This window comes from Biomphalaria glabrata, chromosome 4 (assembly GCF_947242115.1).
Source record: "Biomphalaria glabrata chromosome 4, xgBioGlab47.1, whole genome shotgun sequence".
Taxonomy (NCBI): domain Eukaryota; kingdom Metazoa; phylum Mollusca; class Gastropoda; family Planorbidae; genus Biomphalaria; species Biomphalaria glabrata.
The window spans coordinates 15987531-16015509 of record NC_074714.1 but is presented as its reverse complement, the minus strand read 5'-3'; the positions used below and the strand labels follow the sequence as shown (position 1 = coordinate 16015509).

Sequence of the window (27979 nt, the reverse complement as noted above, 5' to 3'; positions counted from 1 at the left end):
CGAACTAATTTGGAAATAAACAATCTACTAAATCTAGATCTATATTCTTCATTCAAATGTGTTCAAATATTTTTGTAGATTACAAAAACATATAAGATTTCTCTTCATAAGTTAGAAATATATATATATATATAACAAAATTTGGTAAAACCAATATAAAAAAAAAAAAAAACAATAATAATAGTAATAATTGAGTACTACGGGAGGTAACCGGAGTTTTTTTCTTTTAAAAATTCTTTAGGAGATTATTTTTTGCCTCCCTTGGTTTTAAATTCCTTCCATCCAGGTTTTGATGTCGTGGACGCTGCTAAGCTAAGCGGTATTCCCGAGTCTAGGATTTGTGTTTCATTTTGTCCTGGAAGAAGTCAGAGGCGACCGCCAATTAATATGTCTTAACTAATAAAACTTCAAAAAACTTGACTAACTTCTCTGTGCACAATACTAAATATAACTTTTATTATTATATAAACAAAATCAAGTTGTGATAAATTAGATGCAATGGACTTAAGTAATAATATTTTTTAAACAAAATCTAACTCTCTACAGTAACACGACTTTCAGTCTCACGTTCTGGAGTCGTCTGTCCTAACTAAGACCATCATAGAAACACACAAACACACTCCATAAAAATGCCCTCCAAGATTTATCGTTACTACAATACACAATTATGTACAATAGTGAATTTGTTAGTAACCTATAAGCTTACTTATCTATAGAGAATGGTGTGAAGCATTGTTGTGTGCAATACTTTTTGGAGCAATGCTAACTAAAATGAGGCGACGCCTGAATGGGGACATCTACATTAGGTTCCGTACCGATGGCAGCATATTTAACATACGGCAATTGCTCTCCCGTTCAAAACATACAATTTATTGCTACTGAGTTCCTCTACATGGATGATTGCGCCTTACTTGCACACATAGCTTCACTTTGCGTCCATGAATTAGCTGAGGATGTTGCCTCGTTTGGTCTGTCCATTAACCTGAGAAACAAACAAACAAACAAACGGAAGTCATGCTTCAGAAGTCTCCACTTGGAACTAACCCATCTTCACAAATTAACGTGAATGGCCATCTCCTTAAAGTTGTTGATCACTTAACCTACCTGGGCAGCACAGTGTCCAACGATGCGTCTCTGTCCAGAGAAATAGACAACCGTCTGGCAAAGGCCAACATAGCCTTTGGTGTGAGAGTATGGCGCAATAAGTCTCTACACCTAGCAACAAAAGTCAATGTCTCGACAAGAATTGATTTAGACAGAGAGTAATTTTGACGATGAGGGAAATTATTATGCCTTGAATGTATATACCAAATATTTGTTAATGTATACCGTAGAAAATTTTCTTAAGAAATATCGTAGAGTTTTAAAATCATGAACTAAATAATTAAATTAAAACTAATTAAGTTTGCACTCTATTGAAATTATTTCTGTCGTTGTCAAATAGCCAACCAGACACCAGCGTGCCGACACGTAGAAATACAATAGTACTGTTACAATGACCAGTGACAGGAAGAGGTTAACATGTAACCCAATTGAGATAACACATCAGCGAGTGTTCTCTGGAATGTACATGTATCAACAAAGACAGGATGTGACGTTTCCTCACGTGTTATCTTATCTTATATAATACAGACGTTACTTCAAAAAAGAAGATGATTACGTCCTACGCGTCATGCATTTAGTCATGCATATTAACCAATGACTTAAATTCTGCCAAGTCACTGGTTTTCCTGGCTAGCTCAGGCAACCCATTCCATGCTCTAATAGCACTAGGGAAGAAGGAGTATTTGTACAAATTTATCCTAGCATATGGGACGAGGAATGTGCCTTTATCTTTGTGTCTTTCAGAGTATTTTATTAAATTTTGTTTTTGTATTTGAAGATTATGGTTCAGTGTTTTATGTATGATTGCTACTTTACTTTTGAGCCTTCTGTCCTGAAGGCTTTCTAAATTTAGTGATTTTAATAAAGGTGTTACTCTAGTCAAATGTGAATATTCGTTTGTTATGAATCTCACTGCTCTATTTTGTGTCTGTTCCAGTTTCTTAATGTTTTCTTGAGTTGAGGGGTCCCAAACGGAGGATGCATATTCTATTATTGGCCTAACCAAGGTTAAATAACATTTTAGTTTTATGTTCTTATTTGATTTATAGAAATTTCTTTTAATAAATCCTAATGCTTTGTTTGATTTTTTTGTAGTTTCATCAATATGTGGATTCCATGATAGTTTTTCATTTATTATAACACCTAGATATTTTGCGTTTTTAGTCTGTGTTACTGGTTTGCCATAAATAAGATAAGTGGAATTAATTTGTTTTAGTTTTTTTGTTACTCTTAACAACTGACATTTTTCTGGGTGGAAAGACATGCTCCAATTTGATTCCCATTTCTGTAATTCATCTAATTCTCTTTGTAAAATATGTGTCCTGTGTTGTTTTTATTGTTCTATATATTATGCAATCGTCTGCAAATAATCTGACTTTTGTTCCTGAGGTAATGCAATTTGGTAAATCATTTATGTAAATTAAAAATAGTAGTGGACCCAAGACTGTTCCTTGAGGTACACCTGAGTTTACTGTTATCGGTGTTGATTTAGAGCCATTTATTATTACAGTTTGTTCTCTCCCTATCAGAAAATCTTTAATCCACTGATGCAGTGAACCATTAATGCCGAAATATTTTAATTTTTTAAGCAAACTATGGTGGTGAACTTTGTCAAAAGCCTTAGAAAAATCTAGTAAGATAGCATCTATTTGTTCACTATTATCTAAGCCTTTTGAAAAATCATCAATTAGTCCTATTAGTTGTGTTTCACATGATCTATATTTCCTGAAGCCATGTTGGTATGGTGTGAGGACATTATGTTTGTCTAAGTGGTTTATGATGTTGCTACATATTATGTGTTCTAGGATTTTACATGTGATGCTGGTAAGTGATACTGGTCTGTAGTTTCCTGGGTCAGATTTTTCTCCTTTTTTAAATAGGGGGGTGACATTAGCTTCTTTCCAGTCCTTTGGTACTCTACCCTGGTTAAGTGAAGCCTGAAAGAGTATTTTGAACACTGGGGCTAGCTCATTGCTTAGTTCTTTGAGTAATCTAGCTGGAATACCATCAGGTCCAGAAGCTTTATTTGGTTTGGTGTTGGCTAATAGTTTTTGAATTCCATTTTCTTGTACTACTATATCTTCTATGTTGTTTACTTGGTTCAAATTCAGTAATATGTCTTTGTCTCCTGGGGCTGAGAATGCTGATGCAAAGTATTTGTTTAGGATGTTTGCTTTAGTTTCATTATCATTATGTATTATGTTATGTTCGTCTTTTAATGGCGCTATGCCTGTTGTTTCCATTTTCTTAGACTTAATGTATGACCATAGGTTTTTGTTGTTATCTTTAGATATTACATTGTTTATGTATTCACTCTGCAGCTGTCTGCTTACTTTTTGGGTTAAGTGTTTAATTTTTATATACTTTTTGTAAACTCTTTCTGCATTAGTTTCTTTAAATTTTCTATATAGGTTTTCCTTCCGTTTACAAAGCTTCTTTAATCTATTATTAAACCAGCATTTATTTATTTTGTTTGATGTGATATTTAGTTGGTATATGATTTTCTATAATGCTTTTAAGATGGTTTTTAATGAAATTCCAGAGGTCATCGACTGGTTGGTTAATGTCTTTTTCTAATAAGAATGTTTGTTGAAAGTTTAATGCAGCTTGGTGTAGTTGTGTTAGGTTACATTTATTCCAGAGAAAGATTTTTCTTTTGGGTTTTGTATTGGCTACTGCTTTTATCTGACTGTGTATTTTTATGATCTCATGGTCTGATAGACCAGGGATAATTTCATAATCAACTACTAATCCAGGTCTGTTGGTTAAGAAGAGATCTAATGTGTTGTTTAATCTAGTTGGCTTTTTAATGATTTGATCTAAACTTAGGTTGTGTAAAGTTTCTATGAAAAGCTCATTTATGTCCTTAAGGTTTTGGTGTTTATCTATGGTTAGTGTTTTCCAATTTATATCAGGTAGGTTGAAATCACCCATAATCCAAAAAACTGCATTTTTATTTGTCTCTTTAAGTGTAGTAATCTGATTACATAGTTCCTGCATGTATTCTAAACTAGAATTTTGGTGGTCTGTAAATGCTGTTTATTATTAGGGAAGTTGAGTCGTCAAGTTCTTTGCAGTGTTTTTATTTGTGTGCCTATTAGTACATTTAGCCAGAAGATTCAGAAATACGTAACAGTACCTTAAAGTTTAAAGCACACTTACTGAAACAAAAGTGTGTATGGAGACCTGCGTACACACCTGCATCTTTTTCTTTCCTTTTCCGCACTCTACCTTTTTCTGTCTCTGCGTCCTGTAGACTTTTTCTACTTTTCTTACTTTCTCTTTTTTACAAAGCTTATATCAACTCACTCTGTCTGTCTGTCTGGTAAAAGTTTGTACACTTTATTTGTCTAGGATCAAGCTGAAATTTTCCCAATTATTTCTTTTGCCTGACAACACAATAATAATAATTAAAAAATTTAACCGATTAGTTAATTAACTATTGGTAATTAATTTTGTTTTGGTATCTCGAACAAGGGAAATAAATTATACTTAACTGAAGTGGTGGTATAAGCTGAATTAGTCCTCTTTTATGTCGCCGCTTTAAAGTAAGTTTGAAACAAACAATAGATAAATATACAATCTTCTATTTTCATAAGACCTCATTAGCAGAGTGGTTAGTATGTCGGCTTGAGGAGCCTTGACACATGAGTTCGAACCCACGTGGTTCCCCCCCCCCCTTATTTTTTGTAAATGCTTTTAAAAATCGATTACGGTAAACTTCACCTAGATGTCCCTTTTATTCTTCTTCTCCCTATACCCCATTTTTAAAACTGGTCCAGATAAGGTATAGGATCATAGTATATTGAGAAAGCTAAAAGCATGAAATAGCGCTAAACAAAAACAATTGGTAACAATATTTCTAATCCCACAGATTTATTGTTGTTGGTCCTAGATCTATTACAAACTTAATTACATGACTGATCCAAACTAATTGATACAATCACACTTCGTATAAGCTTTTTTTTTTTTAAATATTTTTCATGCTTTTCATGTTTTCTATTTTGTAGGATATCCAAAAAAAGACTGATCAAAGACCTTGGCGATTCTGTACCAAAGAAAAGGATTTTGACCAATGGCCAGGAATGAGAGATTGGTTCTTCCTCTTTCTTTCCTTACCCTAATGACTATTTTTCTAACTTCTTTTTCTCAGAATTTTCTCCAAAAATAAAATGAAACTTACTAAATAAGCGAATTTTACTTTCAACTCTTTTTTTTTTGTTTTTGCCAAGACATATTTTATTCTTTCAATAAATAACTAACGTACAACTGTATCAGCAAGTCACTAAATGTTCTCACTCATTGCCTAGACACGAACACACATTAGGATGCAAGAAAACGAAACAATGAATTCTAAACAGTAGACATTTTTTTTAGGATTTAACTAGCAATAATTAATTAGTAAAATGTTACACCTAGCATCTTGGAAAATTACTGTAGTTACATGGTGAGAACACAGAGCATCGAGAGACATTCAAGCATAGGGCATACCGACACACACATCATACACATTAACAATGTCACTCATGTGAACTTCATAATAAATACATGATCAGCTTTCCTCAAATATACAAACTTTTGAATCAGCAGAACAATGCGTAATTATTTTCACTGCATCATTTTGATCGCATCTTATCCCGACACTTATATTATGTACCAAAGCTAGCAATGGTTGGACTGTAACTGTATAGATAGGTGGTATGGAGAAGAGAAGCTAAAAAATAAATACAATGAATAAGACTGGTGTTGGCGAAGTGGTTAAGCGCTTGGCTTCCGAACCTGGGGTCCTGGGTTCGAATCTCAGTAAAGACTGGAATTTTGAATATCGTGATTTTTAGTGCGTTTGGTCGTTGTTCAGGCCACTTGCTCGTTAACCGTTGGCAAAGAAACATGTGCTCTATAGATCGCAAGTTCTGAAAGGGGAGTTTAACTTTATACTATTTAAACCGCAGAGTTAAATTTTTTAAGATCTTTTGTTTGTAGTACAATATGTGGAGAAAACATTAGACTGTGACTTTATATCTTCAACTTATGTAAAAGCAGACAACTAACTACCGGTAATAAAGGAAATTTGGTTCGAAGTTTGTCAACTTCCACCCCAGTTCTTTAGTATATTAGTTGGCAACAGTGTCGTTTAACTTCGCGTCATTGTTTATTTGATCGTGAAAATCTCTCTCATGGTATTGTTTAGATCTAGCATCAAGTTTGCTGAGGAGGAATATTGGGGACTAGACTAATTATTACATTGACTATTACATTGTAACGGAAAATGTGTCATTGTGAAACCAATATAATCCATCTGTCCGTTGGGTGTATGCCTAAAGGCATTAGCTAAAGTGCAAGTTCGGCTGGTCAGTTCATATTTAGTTGACGCAACCATAAAATATTTTTGGAAAGCATACGAAAAATGTGAGACTATTAGGCAAAGTAGAAGGACTTATTATAATAAATAGTGCATTGAATGGATACAATTTATAATTCAAAGTGTAATCATTGAATAGAACAAGCGCTGCTGCCTCGTCCATATTTGTCGTCTGTTTTCAACGTTGACAACGTCAGCCTTGTAATTGCGTTGTCACTTATGCTGCTTCTCTTTCCCAGCAGACGAGAGTTGTTCCGGAACTGTTCGGAATCGTGGTCGAGCGCGGCTGTTATGACGGGCTTCGGATGCTCGTCGCTGTGATCACTTCCGGCGAAAGTGGAGGGCCTCCTGTACATTGAGCCCCGAAACGAAGTCCTGCTTTGGTCAGGGGTAAGTTCTTGGCTGGAACGTCGGCCGTAGATGGAGGAGCCCAACATCTCCCTGTGGCTGTAGTTGCTAAGCTGCTCCGAAAGGTTTCTTGCCTCAGACAGAGCCAAACCTAATTTGGCTTCCAGTTGTTTGATTCGTTTATCTTTGTTTGCCAGCTCCTCCTCATTATCTACAACCTGGAATTAGAGATAGTGTTAGATATCAGTGGACAGTGTTCATTGAGGTTTTGTTTTGTTGGCTTATCTTATATTATCTTATAAAATACAGACGTTACTTCAAAAAAGTAGATGATTACTCGTACGCGTCATGCATTTAACCATGCTATGACTTAAATTCTGCCAAGTCACTGGTTTTCCTGGCTGGCTCAGGCAACCCATTCCATGCTCTAATAGCACTAGGGAAGAAGGAGTATTTGTACAAATTTGTCCTAGCATATGGAACGAGGAATGTGCCTTTATCTTAGTGTCTTTCTGAGTTGGACAACTGGGGATCTTTAAGATATATTTTAAAAAAAACAACAGAAGTCTCCTATTTGTTTAGTTCTTGATGTTTAAAATTAATTAAATAATGAGATACGTAAACATCTAAACATCGATGGCCTTCTCTGTAATATGCTGTTCTTGTCAAAGTTTTGTTCCTTCAGAGTTGAGGATAATCTACTTTCTAGCCCGAACCTCTCACAGGACGACGGTTGATTGGCAGCAGGCAGGTTATAAACACGGTACCTTCGATGCGACCAAAAGACAGTGCAACGCGATTACCGCACGACCAGGCAGGAATTCTTTTATCTAAATAATGCATTTCTGTCTAGACATAGGAAAAGAAAGAGAATGCGATGCGGAGAAATGCGGGTGACAATATAAGGTACAAGTAAATCGTAAGAATATAAAAAAAATAAATGGGAAAGATTTTTCAATTAATTGAAAAAAATAGGCCATGTGATGGACACTCTTTTGAAAGAACAAAGTTGCCAACTGTATAGACAAATTACCTTTGGAATATATTTATATATATAACCGTGCTAAAACAATTCACACAATTAAAACATACATTAAAAAAACATAGTTTATTTTTTAAAAAATATAATAAAAATGAAAATAGGTTTTATAGTTATCTATTTTTAACTTCAAACTTTAAAGCTGCGACTTATTTTTCCTCTATAAAGTATTTGGGTGACTAATTCAACTCATACCACCAAATAAGCTAAGTACAATTTCCCTTGTAATAGTTAATAAGTTAATTAACTAATTTTTAAAAAAAATTGTTCTAGTTTTGTCAGGTAAAAGAAATACTAGTGCGAAATTTCAGCTTGATCAAAAGTTGATCCGGGTGTGGGAGAAATCACGTATATAAACATTTTACCAGACAGACAGTGTGAGTTGATATACATTTATTAGCAATAATCTTTATGCAGTTTATATACTTTATAATTCATCACATAACTCTTTCTTAAGAGATTTAACAATCATCAAAAAAATGCTGTCACTAATCGTGATTAATCGATGCAAGTTGACCGTAGTTTCCAAGTGAAACAAATCAAAGATTTATAAACAAACTTTTCAGCTCTCAACATTAAACCATTCCAAAGAGCATTGTTTATTTCAACAAAGATATTTGGATAGAAATCTCAGCAGCCCAATCCATTTCCCTAATCAACGATGTTAATGTGTTAGATCATAAATTAGCCATCAATGTTTATAATTCTGGCTTTAAAGATAAGCACGAGCACTGTAATTACCGTATTTTGTAATCTTGCAATCAGGATGTCCTTGCCAGCCAGCGTGGACGTGGCAGCAGCAAGCTCCCCCCGATACTTTTGGACAGTGGTTTCCAGTAAGTGTTGCCTGTCCAGCAAGTTTCTTCTGACCATGTCCCTGTAATGAAAACAATAGAAATTACTTTACGACCTTTGTTTCAGCTCCTACACACTAGAAGTAGACATACCAAGTAGGTACCAGTAGGTCATCAGTTCTTAATCAAATAAAATGCAATAAAGCAAGAAGAGAAGGGGAGTTTGGGGCGCCAATTCGATGTTTGGAAAGTAATGCAGGTCTAAAGTCTAAAGGCAGATAGGCTATTTTTTAGCAAGACAAATATAAAGATAACATACCATTTGTTAGTTATTATTACTTATATATAAGTATATAAATTTGTAAAAAAAAAAATTGATGCCGGTACAAGTACTCAGTGATGGATTGCCTAACTTTTAACTACTAATAAATTAATAATAAACGTTAAAATACAAGAAAATTAATAATTTTTTCACCACATTGAAAAAGGTGCCGGTACGCCGTACCGGTGCGTATTGTCCCACAAAAAGCACTATATATTCAAATATAATAATTATGCAAGAAATATTCAACAGTGACTCTTAGCTATACAATTCTAGTACAACTATTTTATTTATTCAAAAGTTTTCGAGTCAAAGAACTGAACACAAGTCCTTATACATTCCATGTTTCCTTTGTCATGCTGTCTAAACTAAGTGTTGAGTCATAATTTTAAACAAAATTTAATTTAAGGCAATCCAGAGCTACCAGTGTACCCCTTTTTATTTTCACTTTTGGCTTTTAACTTGTGGACCTTTCAGTTAGACTTTCTCAGGGTACTTCGCATCAGAAATAGGAAATAGTTGCATTTATTGTTTTATAATCTAAAACAAAAGAGTTTCTAGACTCAGACAGGAAATTACGATTTGTTTGGGGTGGGGGGGTGGGAGGGTACAGAGTTATGGTATAAAACTGTACAGAATAGGCGACATCTTCCTTTCTACCTAAATAAACATTCTTAATTTTAAAGGAGAACTTTTTAAAATAGTGTCTGATGTTTCGAGGGATCAAATAGCTGGGAAGACTCACATGGGATGTAAGTGTTCTTAGCATTATATCATAACAATGATTCTATTGCCAGGTTGAAATTAATATTACAATTTTCATAAACTTGAGATGACGTATACGTCATAACATAGCCATTAGCTGATTAACGTTTATAATAATACAAAAAAATGAAACGTTAGAATTTTGTTATTGATGTTTAAAAAAGAAAACAAATGACGTTCTTAAAACGAAGTCGAATGTAACAGAACGCGTCCTGAAATGATAACATAAAAAAATAATGTCACAGACATTAAACGATGATCTAGAAAAAAAAACCAGAAGAAAATAGATACGTTTATTACTAGTGATTGAGATGTCTTTGATTGAAACTCGACATAGCCAATGGCTGAACGTTTTTGGGTTTTGTAAAATGTGTCTCAAAATAAAATCTTTATTTAATATCTTGTCTTCAAACTAAACAGTAAATATAAAAGACTTCAAAGGCAATATTTTTAGTCATTTATTAAACATTTTTAACTTTTTAATAAAAGAAAAATAAAACAACAACATTGTGACAAATTGAGAAGAAGAAAATAGGGATCTCCATACTTTTGAATAAATTCTGGGAAATAGACGAAGAGAAAGAAACATAGAGAGTGAGAAAAGAGAACTGAGTGTAATAAATAGAGTAGAAATAAAGAAAGTTTTGTATCGGTCAATAGAAAAGTTGAACTTGTTAAAACGGGTTAAAACGGGTTAGAGTTTCTTTTATGAGGTAACGCTTCTATGTCTTGATGGAAACGGTCGTTATATGAGACAATTATGCCAACTCGGAAGCCAAACAAAAACAAGACTCCTATTGGGGAGCCTGACAACTTTGTTGGGGATGCAAGAGAGCTCCAACAGTCATGTCATAATTCCCACACCGTTTCTTCACCTGCCTTTTATGACGGACGTTGGCATGGCCGTTGTTGTACAAAGAAGGAAAATGTAGAGGCTTCCCCGGAGTGCTTGGTAATTGGCCACACATGTAGTTCCAAGATTCTTGGGATACTAGCAATCTCTAATTGGCATTTACCCTGCTTTGATTTCTTCCAGACATAACAATTATTGAACGAGAGGGGGCGAAGGGGAGCTTCACTTTGTTTCAAGAGTCTTTGACTCAACTCCTACAACAGTTAAAAATTTGATGTTTCACTTCCAACAGTTTAAATGGTACATTTATAATAAACATTTATTATTGGCTAGCAACAGTATCGTGATAAAGAAATGTTTGCCTGTAGCATGCCCAGAATATGTAAATACATCTCCGAATTGATGGAAATAAATCTGCCTTACCCTCCACAAACTCAAAAATATACACTTTTTGAAACTAAAATATACATATTAAATTTTTACAAAAAGGAAAATGAGATTAAATTGAGTATACTTTGAGATATAAGTTGTTTTTTTTTTATTCGTAAGTGGATCTTTATTCAAGCTTTCGAAAAAGTGTAGGGGTCTCCACATACTTCAATCCGGCCCTGACTAAGGAGACACTCAATTCCCCACACCCCCCACAGACGATTACAAAATGCAAATCTGGTATTTTTAGGTAGCTTAAAATCTTAATTCCTGGTATTACAAAGAAACAACTCCTAAAGGCACCGTAAAGATAGACCACTTCACGTGGACACACTAATTTACTACACTATGGATTTCTTGTTCCACTTGAGTCTGTCGGAGCAGATTTCATCTGTTGACTTAAGTCATTGACCACCATTGTTTTCTAGAGCGAATCAAAAGGGGAAATAGGGTCACATCAAAGACTTCAGAGGAGACAGGCTTGTGACGGAAACAGTTGGCGGTAACAATAGTACGACGGCGTCTCTCGACTGCGTAAATTACAGCAGACCAAACGATCTTCTATAAATAGATTGCACTTAATAGCCACCAGAAAGCCCTGGTTGAAAGTAAGAGTTATTTTTAGCTCAGATCTTATTATTTAATATAACCTGAATTGTGTGAGTGTTTTAGTTGTTTGAAGTGGATGTTCATAATTAAAAGCGTAGGATGTATTCCAATGAAATTTTATTGATTGCAAGAGCTACGTCGCAATGTGAAAATAATGTGCACATTTTCAGCAAATAGAGGGATCTATAAATCGAACTGTACTCTTCAACTATGCTTGACAAACTATTGAAAGTTCAAACGTGTTAGCATAAGAATGGTAGCTTGAAAAACTCTGTTTATTTACCAAACATGTTAGCTTAACAGAATTTAACTTGGCAAAACTAAATTAACCTACTACATGTTAGTGTGAAGAAATACGATAGCTTAAAATATGTTAGCTTGACAAACTAAGCTAGCTTAGAATATGTTAGCTTGACAAACTAAATTGACTTGAAATATGTTAGCTTGACAAACTAAATTGACTTAAAATATGTTAGCTTGACAAACTAAGCTAGCTTAAAATATGTTAGCTTGACAAACTAAATTGACTTAAAATATGTTAGCTTGACAAACTAAGCTAGCTTAAAATATGTTAGCTTGACAAACTAAATTGACTTAAAATATGTTAGCTTGACAAACTAAGCTAGCTTAAAATATGTTAGCTTGACAAACTAAATTGACTTAAAATATGTTAGCTTGACAAACTAAATTGACTTAAAATATGTTAGCTTGACAAACTAAGCTAGCTTAAAATATGTTAGCTTGACAAACTAAATTGACTTGAAATATGTTAGCTTGACAAACTAAGCTAGCTTAAAATATGTTAGCTTGACAAACTAAATTGACTTAAAATATGTTAGCTTGACAAACTAAGCTAGCTTAAAATATGTTAGCTTGACAAACTAAATTGACTTAAAATATGTTAGCTTGACAAACTAAATTGACTTAAAATATGTTAGCTTGACAAACTAAGCTAGCTTAAAATATGTTAGCTTGACAAACTAAATTGACTTGAAATATGTTAGCTTGACAAACTAAATTGACTTAAAATATGTTAGCTTGACAAACTAAGCTAGCTTAAAATATGTTAGCTTGACAAACTAAATTGACTTGAAATATGTTAGCTTGACAAACTAAATTGACTTAAAATATGTTAGCTTGAGAAACTAAATTGACTTAAAATATGTTAGCTTGACAAACTAAATTGACTTGAAATATGTTAGCTTGACAAACTAAATTGACTTAAAATATGTTAGCTTGACAAACTAAGCTAGCTTAAAATATGTTAGCTTGACAAACTAAATTGACTTGAAATATTTTAGCTTGACAAACTAAATTGACTTAAAATATGTTAGCTTGACAAACTAAGCTAGCTTAAAATATGTTAGCTTGACAAACTAAATTGACTTGAAATATGTTAGCTTGACAAACTAAATTGACTTAAAATATGTTAGCTTGACAAACTAAATTGACTTAAAATATGTTAGCTTGACAAACTAAATTGACTTAAAATATGTTAGCTTGACAAACTAAATTGACTTGAAATATGTTAGCTTGACAAACTAAATTGACTTAAAATATGTTAGCTTGACAAACTAGGCTAGCTTAAAATATGTTAGCTTGACAAACTAAATTGACTTAAAATATGTTAGCTTGACAAACTAAATTGACTTAAAATATGTTAGCTTGACAAACTAAATTGACTTAAAATATGTTAGCTTGACAAACTAGGCTAGCTTAAATTATTTTAGCACTACAAATTAAAGTTGCCTATAGAATGCTAGCTTGACAACTACCAGTTTCTTCTTGCTCTCTCAGAGTTGGATTCTGGGATGGTTCCGTCTTGATGAATTTGATCTCTTGTTTGTTCTAGTTCTTGTCTTAACTGTTGAAGCTCCTGTCGTAGACAAATACATCTAATGTTAAATATTTCTAAAATAAAACTATATATATATATATAGAGAGAGACTACTTCTGAATGTACTATACCTTACGTCTTCATTCTATTGAAATAAAATGTATTTATTTTAGTATGGACAGTATGGACGTGAGAATGCGTGATGTACCAAGACTCTACAAGTATATATGTCTTAGCTTAGTTTTAGCTGAAGATCAACAGGGTCGTAAAATTATTTTTATTAAGAGGCGTTTAAGTGACAACTTAAAAAAAAAGCTTAATAAAAAATAACAGAACTAAAAAAATACTGTAAATAAAGATTATCCAAGTGGAATAACTCCACGTTTACAGCAACATATCGCAATATTGAAAACGTTGTTTTTCGATATAAAAACAAACTAATTAATAACCAATAATTAATTGACTAATTGGAACATTTTTACAATTGATTCATGTTTGTTAGGTACACTAATTAAATGTATAAAGTTTCAACTTGATCCGAGAATGGGGGCGGGACAAATAACATGTAAAAATATCTACATGGAAGAAACCCCACATATATAGCCATATCTTCAACTACTGAAAGATTAATTTCCATTGTTGTAATAAAAAAAAATTGATAGCCACTATATAATTGACTAATTAGTTTGTTTTTCTTTAGTGATGTATGTGTTGTCTTCGCCAATGAATAATTGTGAAAAGTTTCAACTTGATATGAGAATGGATGTGGGAGAAATAACAGTGTTCAAACTTTGTACCAGACAGACAGAGTGAGTTGATATAAAAAAAATCCTTACAACGATACATTAGACAATGAAAAGAATAATCAATAATAGAAAGAAAAATGTTCAACATCTTTCACTAAGCAGAGCTTAATGTTTTCACGGGCATCTTTTGTTGGTTTCATCAGTTTTTGTCTCCTTTGTAAAACAAAAAAAAAACTTTTTTTTTGACGTCCTGAAAAAGACAGAGCGACCATTGAGGGTGACACGTCGGCAAACATTTTAGAATATAAAACAGTTGCCATGGTAACCCTTCATACAAGATTACGTATATCTTAATAGTTCTGAACTAGGGTTGTCATGATCAACATTATCGCTAGAAATGGTTTTGTGTAATGGAACTAGATCTGTGCGGTTTCATAATGGACTGTGGTCAGGAATAGCTTGTGGATCGAAGTTTGGGTATCAGGGTTGTAAGGCGTAGCCTAGAACTTAAACTTGATCCCAATATTTCTTGACCAAAGTTTAACGAAAACGAATTATCTTGAGTGAAAAGGACATATTTCCTAGAGTCTCATGGAGGCCTCAAAAAAAAAACAAAATAGCGGCACTAAAAATACTACATAAACTAAGCTTATAAGAAATTCTTTGTCTATATATAATAATAACTGTCATGATCCCACAGTTTAGTAATTGACAAATAAAAAAAACGTATTTTCAAACAACCTGAGTTTACAACTACACAGATCAAGTTCAGACATATTACAGTCAAATAGCTCTTCGCGACAAACACAAGTATTCTATTTCATGGTGGGAGAACCGTTACATGGCATTTAACATTTAATATTCATGGCTTTCAAGTCTGATTACAAAAATTCTGACGTTGTGGAGGAAAAAAAATTGATTTGCCACAAATATATATTTTTTGTTTTATTGTGTGTATTTTTACAAGTCAGAAATGTTTATTTTCTTTTAGGGTTTTACTTTTTCACCCCCCAAAAAACACAACAAAATATGAAGTGGTATCATTAGTGTTTGGAATATATAAAAAGGCATGTTAAACATGCGGCCCAAATGTGACCGTTCGTGTGACTCGATACTGGAAGCCAAGAGAAGGAAGGTATTTACAGTACAATTCTGGAAAAACTTGTAAATGTGCGTCTTTGATTGGTTCCTTATTCTGGGACGATAGCTCCAAGGTATTTAAACCTACTGACACTTGTCAGCTATTCACCTCCAATCTCTTTTAAATCCCTGTTGAGTATTGGTTATAATTTATGTTTTATTTTATTTTTTTGGCATTGATTTGCATACCATATGCTTCGGAAGTCTTATCTATGCACAAACGAAGTCAGCAAGCTCTTCTTTGTCCCTGTCAGATAACTATGTCGTCATTGAAACGCAAGTTAGGAATTCTTCTTCTTCCAATTCTTACAATAGCTTCATAGCCCTCAAGGGCATCTTTCATTATTGGCTAAGATCGATAGCAGAACATTTTTTTTATCAGAAGAATTTGCGGGTTTTTGACAAAGTCGAAGCACAACAGAACAAATACTAAACATAGAGATACTCTCTGAAAAATACCTTCAACAACAACAGAATCTTTTTTAATGGAAATAAAAACAGAATCTCGATAAAGTGCATTGTTCTTTAACAAGATTAGAGACTGATTTTAAATCCACGGTTAGAGTGAGACAGGGCTGCCTACTTTAAAGCAATATATACAGTGACTGTAATTTAAAAAGAAAGACTTAGCCCTTGGCACAAAAATCAGAATGAGCGCTATATTTATGTACGCTTGGGGATCTAGGAATGCCATGGAGACTCTTGGAGTTGAGATTATGAAATACAAAGACCATATCACAAACAAGGAATCACAGAAGTAAATGGGCCCCCTGTTGATCTTCTGACCACTGACCACAGGCTAAGACTGCAAGGCTATATCACGAGATCCTAGAACTCGCAAAGACCTTTAAGCAGGGAACAGTACAAGGGAAAAGAAGAGCCAAAAACAAAGGAACCGATGCGAAGATAGCATCAAGGGGAGGACGGGCATGTCGAGGATCTTTACAAAAGCCAGAAAGAGATGGCTAAAGACGGCCAACAGATCATATGTGGTGCCACATAATAATGGACAGAAGAAAACGATAAAACTTGTCAGGCCCAAACATTGAAGATTATACACGTTTTAGTGTAAAGGGGGCACGCAGCTTCCGTTCTTACAAGTTATAGGCCTAAAGACATCCGAGTGACCGCCCTTAGTATATTTTAAATACACTTATCTTCAAAGATATTTTCTACAAGGAATAAACTAAAATTAAAAATGTACCGAGAATGAGGAGATAGAAATGTCAACACGTACTAATAGTTAGTTCACCATTGAAAAACAAGACTGTTAACTGAACAGGACATTTTACTTATAACTAGAATTTAATTAAAGTGCAGATCATTAAAGTTTTGGACATAATGCTGTGAAAAATACATATTCATTTAGAAACGTGAATTTTTATTTCGTATTTATATCTCAAAGTTACGTGACCGAATACACTCTTCTTTAATCCTCTCTTGGCTCCAAGAAAATGTTTTTCTATTTGTGTGGATCTAATATTTTATGAATCACCGCTCTGATGTGCAGGTATAAAATACATGCCCAGGGCGTCAGTTGAAGTTCTTGGTTTATGTTTTACCTCATCAAGATTGACCAATGCCCGTTGTCTCCTGTCACAAACAGCCTGTCGTTGATTTAGGAGCGACTCTACTTCTTTGATCTGTCAGATAAAGGTAAAAATATAACATTTTACAGAAAAGTAATATTTACTAATGAATGTATATTTTTTCATAGATTAGAAGTTTGTCTTAAAGAACATTGTTTTTCAATTAATGTTTCCATTTCTGACGATTAGATTTTTACATTCTTTGAAGTAAACTTTAAATAGATCTATGCACCCCGTTCCTCATTTTTATCTCTGGCTGATCGGTGGGAGGAAAGGAGGGAAAGGGAGGGGAGGATTGAGTGATTGTTTTAGCTTACTTTTATGTCGTGTAAGCTCCCACCTTTCAAGTCTTCAAAAAAAAAATAAAAAAATAAGACGCTCTAGAGGTTCTACAAAACAAACCTAGAAGTAGTGTATAAATATAAACAAAGAAAATCAGGGGGGACATTCAGTTTTAGTCTCCACTCAGCCGCTATATCATAACACTGAACCAAAAGGTTCTAGGCCCAGAAGTTGTGTAGCAACTGCTCTGGTGTGGGGGAGATTGTGATTGACTGGACACTATTTGAAAGTACTAATGAAGTCATAGAAAGAAAAAAAAAACAACCTCTTTCTCGTATTCTTCAAGATTTTTCTGCTTTTCAGAAAGTTGCTTTTCTTTTGAAGAAAGCTCAGCTTCAAGATCAAGGACTTTTTGCTTCCTCTGGAGCAGCTGAAGATTAACGTCCACATCTTGGAGCTCTTCTGACAGTCTTTGTGAACAAAGGGGAACAAAAAAGGTTTAATGATCTAGTCGATTTTTTTCTGGGGAGGTGGGGCTAGATTTTTTAAGACGCTCACTGTTCATTTGTACAAATATTGGACACACACACACACACATCACAATGAGTAAAATAAATGAAAAGGTGATCTTACGGAAGTCCATTTTTCGGATGACTTGAAGAGATCTCTGAGCTCTTATTCCATTGATTTGCTAGCACTAATGCATTCTGCTCAACCTATTAGATCGAAAAAAAAAAACCACTTATATAATGGTAGTGAAAAACATCCCAAATATACGGTGATTACTTTCAGAAAACAAAACCTTATCTAAGGGAAAGAAATCTATATTTACAACTATCTTTCAATAATGTACAAGTATTTTCACTTTTTAGATATCAAACAAAATAATTAATCATCAATAATTAATTGACTAATTCGTTAATGTTTTAATTTATTCATCTATCGTTCTGTACAATAAATGATTATTTAAAGTTTCAGCTTGATCGAGAATGCGTGTGGAAGAAATGTCGCGTTCAAAAGTTTTACCTAACAGCCAGACACATTTAAGCTTTGCAAAAATCAAAATCAAAAACAAATTCAGTAGTAATCAGGGACTTTCTATTTGCTGACGACTGTGCCCTAAATGCCTGCTCAGAAAATGATCTTCAGAGCATTGTCAGTGACTTCTCAAGAGCATGCTCAGACTTTGGCCTTACCATTAACACAAATAAGACTGAAGTCTTATATTTACCTTTTCCTGTGAAAGCCTACTCGGATCCAAGCATCAGAATAAATGGCAATGATATAAACGCAGTGGACAGATTGACATATCTTGGCAGCAAACTCTCCAGAAACGGAAAGATTGACAATGAAATTTACCTGCGTATCGCCAAGGCCAGTGCATCCTATGGCATGGAATGTCTGGAACAGACGTGGTATCACTAAAAATACAAAGCTAGGGATCTATCGAGCTGTCATCCTCCCTACATTGCTCTATGCCTCAGAAACGTGGACAGTGTACAGAAAACATGCAAAGAAACTGAATCACTTCCACATGACATGTCTAAGAAAAATGCTGAATGTCAAATAGCAAGACAAAATACCAGATACTGAAGTCCTTCGAAGAGCGGGTCTTCAAAGCATCCATACAATCCTGATGCAGTCCCAGCTGCGATGGGCAGGACACGTCTGCAGAATGGAAGACCACCTCATCCCTAAACAACTCTTGTATGGCCAACTAAGCGAAGAAAGCCTGCCAATAAATTGTTCAATGTCGTAAAAAAATCAGACGGATAATCAGTTTTGCATGAGGCGACTCGAGCTTTCAATCTTTTGTGTCGTCTTCTTGTGATTATAGTTCAAAGGCTTGTTTAATACACACACAATGTTCGAAGGAATATCACATTATGTTTTATAATGAGTAAATTTGATCTTTTTCTACCTATCGGTTACACAAGAAGTGAAGACCATGTTTGAAAAAAAAATGTCAAGCCATTTCTAATTAACAACATATCACTTTCTCCATATTCGACAAACTAAAATATTAACTTAGAGCAGCTTAGTAGATAAGAAACTTGGTTTCTGTTTGAAAGTTAATTAAGAACTTAGATCTATTACAACAAAAGGTGGTCAATCTTGAGGCCAGGGGCGGAGTGGGTGTCCATAGTGGTCATGGCATTACCATTAATAAAATAGGGTCCACACAATCATCACAAAAGACATCGCCTTGTTCACCAGTCATCGCCCAACACACTACATGTACTATAATGGATACGTAGCTAGAATGTCAGTGTTTAGGTAGCAATGGGTTAATGACTAATGACTAATAGGTCAAAGATACTACCCTTTAACAATAGATTCATCCAAATATGTTCACAATAAAGTGAATTCTATACGACTATTTAAACAAATATAATTAAGCATTACGTTGTTTGTTGTATAAATTTAATTTTTGCGAATACCAATATAGCCAGTCCACCTCTGATGTTAGCTATTAGCGACACAACAATAAGTAGATTAGAAATGCTTAGCAGATGACACAAAATGTAAATTTATGATGCTGCTATGGTTAACTTTATTATGCTATAGAAACTAAAAGAATATGTAAATTTGAATTTCCTAGACGACATAAAAGGTTGTTTTGGCTGTTGAATGAAATGATTGTAAACGGACTTGGAAATGAAAACACCTTGCACTAAAGAGTTTAATAGAACCCTGGCAGTGATTGAAACTTTGAGTGACCTTACATCAGAAATAATTCGATGCGTGAAGAAAGTTGTCAATGGAATGTTTTGCACCATTAAGCCCGCACGTGGACCCGGTCAACTAATCGATTTGACTTTCTTGGTGGCAGAGAACATTCTAACAAATGTACATTCATTAAATCTTGTCATTTTTAGAACTGAATACAACACATTATTTCCAAAGAATGATATGGTTTTATTTATTTATTATTCATCAAGGGGAACTTTAATTTTTTTTACATCAAAATGTTCCTTTTTTTTTAAAGAGCAGATTATTTTATTTTCAAAGTGAGAAGCTTATAATATTACTAATGCAGAAGTATTAAATCTAAATTTTAAAATTTCAAATATTAAACGTCTTCTAGCCAGATTAACCAAAAAGATGTTAACCCGTACTCATTTTGGAAAAAAAATTGTATTGACAAAAATGATGGAGTGATAAGGGACACTATTAATCATAGACACGGTTGCTTTTGTATTCTGTTAGTTCTAAATGTCACTGTACATGTCAATGTGAATAGAAAATACGTGCCCTTCCACCAATTATAACACTGTGGAGGATTAGATCATGACGCTCCGAGAAAGTAATAAGCATGAAAGTTACGTTAGAAAACGGGTATTCACGAAGTAAGTAACGGCATTAAAGTGTCATTCATAAATATTAGTAGCTTTTAATTTGTACTTTGGCTAGTCTAAAAAATTCGATTTCAATTTCTCTTCCAAAATCTACTAATATGTTTTTTTAATTTAATTCTTTTTTTAGATTGCTAGAAATATATAATAGCATTGTAATTTTGCTTCTATTAAAGTAGTACAACTCGTAATGACACTTATGCAAATGGATTTATTAAGCAAGAAAAAAGAAATAATGGTGACTTATACATTGTTTACACTTTAATTGCGTAGAGCCGTGTAGATTGGTAACAGAGCCTACAATAAGATGGTGCGCAAATGTTAAATTAGGCCAATTGATTCATTAAAACTTGTTCATGTTTACTATAGGTCAGTCACGAAAGTGGTATAAACCCTTTTATCCTATCATTAACGAAGTGAGGCTCGGTCACTTGGTACTGCATACTTAAATGACGCATTTTCGAATAAAAATAGGTGGAAAGATTTCAGTTTTTATTCTACGGCGGTATCATGAAGGCTGGACTAGAGGTATACGACATTGATGGAAGAACTGTAGCGCTGTTGACCTTCAACTTTGCTGTTATGTTTAGCGACCAGACTGCTCGTGGAGTCTGTCGTAGGCGGCATATTGACAAGAAACACGGAAGTGTACCCTGTAATCGAATTTTGCATTCACTGATATTGTGCTATAAACTTTAGTACGCGCTCTAGCTTCTAGCTATCAATATGTATTTTCGGTTTCGTATTTTGGTGGTAATGGCGACATACATCTTCTTATAAAATATAAATGAAACATTTGAATTATTTGTAATTTGTAAATAGTGGCTACATTAACTCTCACTTTATTTTCGTAGATTTTAATAGATAACCTACGGAAAATTTTGACGTCTGGTCTAGGCGCCTCAATATGAATTTGAGAAAGTCAGGGTACAGGGTACCCCCTTCCATCAATATTGTCCAATGAGGAATATGCAAGTGGACTGCTTGTTTATAAGATGATTGACTTATACGCAGAAGTAGATTGGCCCCTCCAAATTAGAGATAGATAGATAGATAGATAGATAGATAGATAGATAGATAGATAGATAGAGAGAGCGAGAGAGAGAGAGCGAGAGAGAGAGCGAGAGAGAGAGAGCGAGAGAGAGAGCGAGAGAGAGGGCGAGAGGGAGAGAGAGAGAGAGAGAGCGAGAGAGATAGCGAGAGAGAGAGAGAGAAAGCGAGAGCGAGAGAGAGAGAGAGAGAGAGCGAGAGAGAGAGCGCGCGCGAGAGAGAGAGCGCGCGCGAGAGAGAGAGAAGCCTGCTAGATATAAGAGGCTAGCTTCTTTCCTATGCAACACATTGCACTTATAAGTTGACGTTGTAGAGACAAATATATTACACTTTTTTTTTTTACATAGAATTCAATATGCCGCGATAATAACACCAAAAACATTTCTAATGACTTCTTCTAAGTTATCCTTTCAAAAGGTCAGTTCAATCAATAAATGTCACACTGAGACTTTGCAAACCGTGCCATGAAAAAGTTATTGCCAATCTCGTTCCACGATGACCAGACGTACAAGTCTCTTGTTTCAAGGCTTTAATTACCTGCTTGGCACAGAATTGTCTGAAGTCATTGACCTCCTTTCGGAGACGGAGCATCTCCGCGCGAAATACTGGCCTCCAATCCAGTACCGCTGCCTCTTGGCTGTCCTCCTGTACAGAAAATAAAATCTTGATATCAAGTTTGTAAACGATAAAGATTGAAGCACTGGTTAGTCCAAGGGGGAGGGGGGTATTTTAATTAAGAAATTAGAAAACTTATACTAAAAAAATAGTTACTTATCTAGCGTGCTACACATTGATATTTTTAAAAGTCACTCTTACATTACATTACCCAGATCTACTTCAAAATCTAACATCGTTATCAGCAGTAAACGTAAAGTATATACAGCGTTTCCATTGCCCATCATCTTTAAAGAGGTATGGATCCGCCCTTGGATTGATGTAAAAGTAAGATGATTGAAAAGCCTGTGTCTAAAACATTTTTAATTTACTTGATTACTTGGTCAGTCTTTTTCTGTGATTTAAACCTTTCAATCAATGTTTGTTTTCTGATATATTACTGACACCATGTCTAATAGGCTAGCCAGGAAGGATTTTTTTTTTCAATTTAGCTAAAACTTTGTCGCCATTTTCCACATAAATTACCGTTTAATTAGAGCTAAATCTTTTTGGTTTCACTTTTACTTTATCTTTGAACGAGACAACTTTTACAAAGAGACATCGATTACAAGGAAGCAGCTGTGACAGATGCATTTTTTACATAAAGATAATAGTTTTGTTTCTATTATAAGTTTCGGAAGCTTCTTCAGAAATAAAAATGAGAAAGTCTAGTCCAAACTTGTTGCAGAGCTGCTGGAGATGGAAGCTAGAAAGGTTCGAACCATGATGTTAAGGTGTGTGTGTGTGTGTTTCTAGGGTGACGGTTTGAAGAGATTAGCGATTGGTTAGTGGCCATACAGTGTGAGCGATGATTGGTTAGTGGCCATACAGTGTGAGCGATGATTGGTTAGTGGCCATACAGTGTGAGCGATGATTGGTTAGTGGCCATACAGTGTGAGCGATGATTGGTTAGTGGCCATACAGTGTGAGCGATGATTGGTTAGTGGCCATACAGTGTGAGCGATAATTGGTTAGTGGCCATACAGTGTGAGCGATGATTGGTTAGTGGCCATACAGTGTGAGCGATAATTGGTTAGTGGCCATACAGTGTGAGCGATGATTGGTTAGTGGCCATACAGTGTGAGCGATGATTGGTTAGTGGCCATACAGTGTGAGCGATGATTGGTTAGTGGCCATACAGTGTGAGCGATGATTGGTTAGTGGCCATACAGTGTGAGCGATGATTGGTTAGTGGCCATACAGTGTGAGCGATGATTGGTTAGTGGCCATACAGTGTGAGCGATGATTGGTTAGTGGCCATACAGTGTGAGCGATGATTGGTTAGTGGCCATACAGTGTGAGCGATGATTGGTTAGTGGCCATACAGTGTGAGCGATGATTGGTTAGTGGCCATACAGTGTGAGCGATGATTGGTTAGTGGCCATACAGTGTGAGCGATGATTGGTTAGTGGCCATACAGTGTGAGCGATGATTGGTTAGTGGCCATACAGTGTGAGCGATGATTGGTTAGTGGCCATACAGTGTGAGCGATGATTGGTTAGTGGCCATACAGTGTGAGCGATGATTGGTTAGTGGCCATACAGTGTGAGCGATGATTGGTTAGTGGCCATACAGTGTGAGCGATGATTGGTTAGTGGCCATACAGTGTGAGCGATGATTGGTTAGTGGCCATACAGTGTGAGCGATGCACGATAAGCGGTATTATCGTCAGCTGTTTGGGTTGGCCACAGACGACTCCAGATTGCCAGAGTGACAAGACGTATTTTTGTTGTGGGTTAGTTTTAGTTCAAAATACCATTGAATAGTGTGACTTAAGTCTACCACAATTACCTCATTTCATCTATAATTGAATGTGTCTATATTGTAATAAAATAAACGTTATATATAGTGTTGTTCACAAAAAAAGTTATTAAGACCAAGAGTTTATTGATCAATACGGAAATTTGTTGTGATTACAAGGACTCTTTTCTCATATACAGACAACACAACAGAAACATACACATAAATAGAACAGACACAGCATGAAGAGTTCATTTAGCAACTACACACAGGCATCTTGGTCATTTTCCTGATCAACGAGTGGCGTCTGACCTAGAAAGGTACGAACGAGTTTTTGTATCGCTGTTCTTGTCTTGATTGGCAGTAGTCTCTCACTTCGCGTAGTTCTCATGGAGCGGGTGGCCGTTGTCTTCCAAGATTTTTTCTGATTTTTCTTAGACATTTAGGTTCAAAAAGTTCCTTTAAATAGGGTAATGTTGTGCGTGTAATTTTTGATGCCCTTTATATGATGTTTTCTTGGCGGCGCACCAGTTTAGATGAAGCGTTGCCTTGCCAACAAATTATTCCGTATGTTAGCAGATTTTGCATAGTGGCGCCCTAAAAAGTATCTAGGATCTTCTTATTTAGTTTATTTCTATTGAGTTTGTATTGAAAAAAAAAGTCTCTGGGCAGTTTTCTTTGTCAGAGTTCCAAGGTGGTCTTCCCACGAAAGGTTGTTATCAATGGTGACGCCTCTCTCTCTCTCTCTCTCTCTCTCTCTCTCTCTCTCTCTCTCTCTATATATATATATATATATATATATATATATATATATATATATATAAAAAGTTTTTATAAGTTACGATATAATACGCCTACAGCGGTTAAGTCGTTTACCAGTAGTTTGGTACTACAAGTCAACGACAGTAGACAATATTTGGACCAACCTGACGACAGTCAGTAGCGCATACCACACGACGGGCCGCAACAATCCTGGCTATCGCTAAGCTAATATTATGTTAACACTAACGTTTAATACTGATAGTGATATGGGTGTTAGTGATATGGGTATTAAAGAAAAGGGTGGAACATCATTTTGACCTTGCAATCTAGAGGGCAGATGATGTTAAAGTCGTCTGTTTCTTTGGTCTACGGTTAACGAGCAGCGTGTGACATGTGGCCATCACAACGACGTACCGCCTTTACTTTCCCCAACTAAAGTCAGGTACCCATTAGAGTTGGGTGCACTCAGGGCGGCTTAAAAATACCGAATTTTTAAAATCTCAGTCTTCACCGAAATTCGAACCTAGCACTCCATGTTCGAAAGCCAAGCGCTTAGCCACTCAGCCACCGCGCTACATTTGACATTTTACATGCGTCTGAATATGAGACGGTTGACAAATCTTGTAAGGTGCCTCAACTGTTCAACAGATAGGTAAAGGTGAAGCTAGAACACACATTTGCTAAAACAAAAGGGAGATAATTCTGAAAATCCTGATCTACTGACGTAGATAAAATAATTTCGAAATGATAAAAAAAGTAAAGAAATATGTATCATGACAGAAGACATTACCATCTTTAAGCACAAATGTGGATATTGTCAGAAAAGATATTGATCGAATTTTTTTGTTAGCAGCCTCCAGCATTAGCGTGTGAAATAAAGACAAGAGATGTAGGCATAGATGTTTGTTGGAGAACATTTACCTAATATATAAGATACACGCTACCAAATGTTCTCGTTATGTCATGGAACAGGTCAGTCCATCCTACGTAAACAGGGGTTGTAGAAGGGAGATCAAGTGTGACAAAGGTTAAAATGAACTCGCCCATCCCCTCTTTCCCCCCCCATCCCCCACTCCGGTATGAGCTGACTACACTTGGAGAAAAGAACGTACATAGAGAGCTCTGACCAATCTGGACACATTGTTAAAGACTTTAAATACACACAGAACAGATCTTTCGTTCAACATAGAACAGGTTAATACACTTCAGATATTTAATTGCAAAGGTTTTTTAAGTCACATCTTTAAAAACGCATATAAAAGGTTTATTTATAAGCCTGTATGGAAATGACCTTAAAAATAAAATTAAATACACATTTAAAATGTCTAAAAAAAATTCGTCATTAATATAGCTTAATGTTCTTATTTAACTTGTTTGATCCGTGATCTATTCACAGCTATATAGATCAATTTAAACATCAGTTTAATTATTTTTTTTAATTTACCGATTTCCAGATTTGAGTCGCGATAAGATTAGCATAAAATATCTCTATATGGATATTCACAACGCTATTGAATGACTAAATTAAGAATGATGGTCAGAAAGTATTTAATATTTACTTACCGCTGTGTTTTTACAAAGCTTATATGAACTCTCTCTGTCTGTAAGTCTGTCTGTCTGGAAAAAAGTTTGAACACATTCTTTCTCTGACTCCTGTTCTCGGATCAAGTTGAAATTTTTTCACAATTATTCTTTGGCAAAAAAAAAAATGGAATTAGTGTTTGCAACTTAAGTTCAAATTCAATAGTTCTTCAAGCTTTTAGGACTTACACCTGACAGACGGATGGGTGGACTGACAGACAGAATAAAAGACCGCCCAAAACTAGTTGTGACTTTTCGTTTCTGTGTACCTCAATAGCATGAAAAAGGTTCCAAAGGACTGTCAATGCCGGGGGTGAACGTGAAGATAAATTCCCACTTTACAAGAAATGCTCCGAAGGCTTGCGTCTCTAAATGTCTAAATGTCTCTGACAGTCAAAACTAGCTCCTGGCCTTCACGTGTGATTTTCTTAAAAAATACGGCGGAACCTGTTCTTACAAAACTGACAGGAGAATGGATGAAAGGCGGAACACTGGCGCCTCAAAACCAGTTTAGCTTCGTATTGATGGGGCAAGTCAACCTGAATAATGCAACCCATCTAGGAGAAGGAAAACTCCAAACCTCAGCTTTGTGGCGATACTCCCCCGTGTGGGTATCGGGGCTTGGAAATGACCAAGAGTAATACTAACCCCACTGCCTTTCCACTTGCATTTCATTTCACTAGGGCGAATAATAATGAATTCCCTCCCCCTCTAGGTGCATTTTGACGGAGGTCTGGGTTGCTTTAAACCAGACGGAGGTCATCGTCTCACTTCGCTCTACTACTGGATAGAAGCCCATTAGAAAGTTTTTTTCTGGAACTGGTGAATGCGATAGCGTGAAGGGGCCTGGATCCATGTGACGATTCCACAGGGCATACCCAGGACACAGTTCCCCTTAAGCTTTCTACTGTGAAAAAAATTCGTTTGGAGAGCTATGTGGATGGCGGAGAATGGACCATTTGCCAACCCCACCTTGTCCCATGGATTTTCCAGTTACAGTTTTTAGACCCAGATGTTCTTTTAAGTCAGTATTGGAGCAAATCGCTAAGACCAAAAACTTTCTTAAAATGCGGGGATGATATATATATAAAAAGCCTGAGGAAACACCCAGCCTACACTAAATGCCAAGAAAAATAAAAAATTCATACGAGCTAAGAAGTCGCCCCTTAAAAGGTCTGCATGGCAGTTTTTATCCGGGACTGCCTGTGATAAGTCAGCTAAAAGTCTGCAGAAGAGCTCACAGCTCAGCAGCAAAAAGCTGGCTAGAAGAAGAAGAAGAATGGCATGAAAAAAAACATGGTACCCATTAAAAGATGTTTATTGTGAAATAAATTAGAGACGATATTTTAAACTGCAGATCGCTCTAGGGGTCGCGTAGTTCTAATATGGGGGGGGGGGGGGGAGCGAAGTCTATTCAGGAGGGGGAAAGGCGAAGCCTGAAAATTTATGGACAAAAAAAAATTCTGTATTTTCTTTGTATTTATAAATCAATGTTTGCTTATCCAAGTTAAATGAAATGTTACCGATGTTTCAAAAATTAAAATGTTTGAAGTATTTAAAGTAAATTGTTTACGTTGTCTCGAGAGGCGTCTGAAACAATAGCGGCTCAAATCTTTT

The 27979-nt window shown here is 35.3% G+C and overlaps 1 protein-coding gene across 1 annotated transcript in view; it reads right to left on the bottom strand.

Annotated features, from left to right (window-relative positions):
* Nucleotides 1–5208: 5208 nt before the first annotated feature.
* Nucleotides 5209–27979, bottom strand: part of LOC106067071 (restin homolog) — a 48595-nt gene continuing 25824 nt past the window's right edge. The window contains exons 3-9 of the mRNA XM_056025223.1: nt 22163–22270; nt 17853–17935; nt 17545–17689; nt 16911–16991; nt 13401–13501; nt 8595–8730; nt 5209–7032 (exon numbers count right to left, since the gene is read on the bottom strand). Of these exons, the coding sequence (XP_055881198.1) occupies nt 6595–7032; nt 8595–8730; nt 13401–13501; nt 16911–16991; nt 17545–17689; nt 17853–17935; nt 22163–22270 (1092 nt within the window). The 3' untranslated portion in view covers nt 5209–6594. The remainder of the gene's footprint in view (nt 7033–8594; nt 8731–13400; nt 13502–16910; nt 16992–17544; nt 17690–17852; nt 17936–22162; nt 22271–27979) is intronic.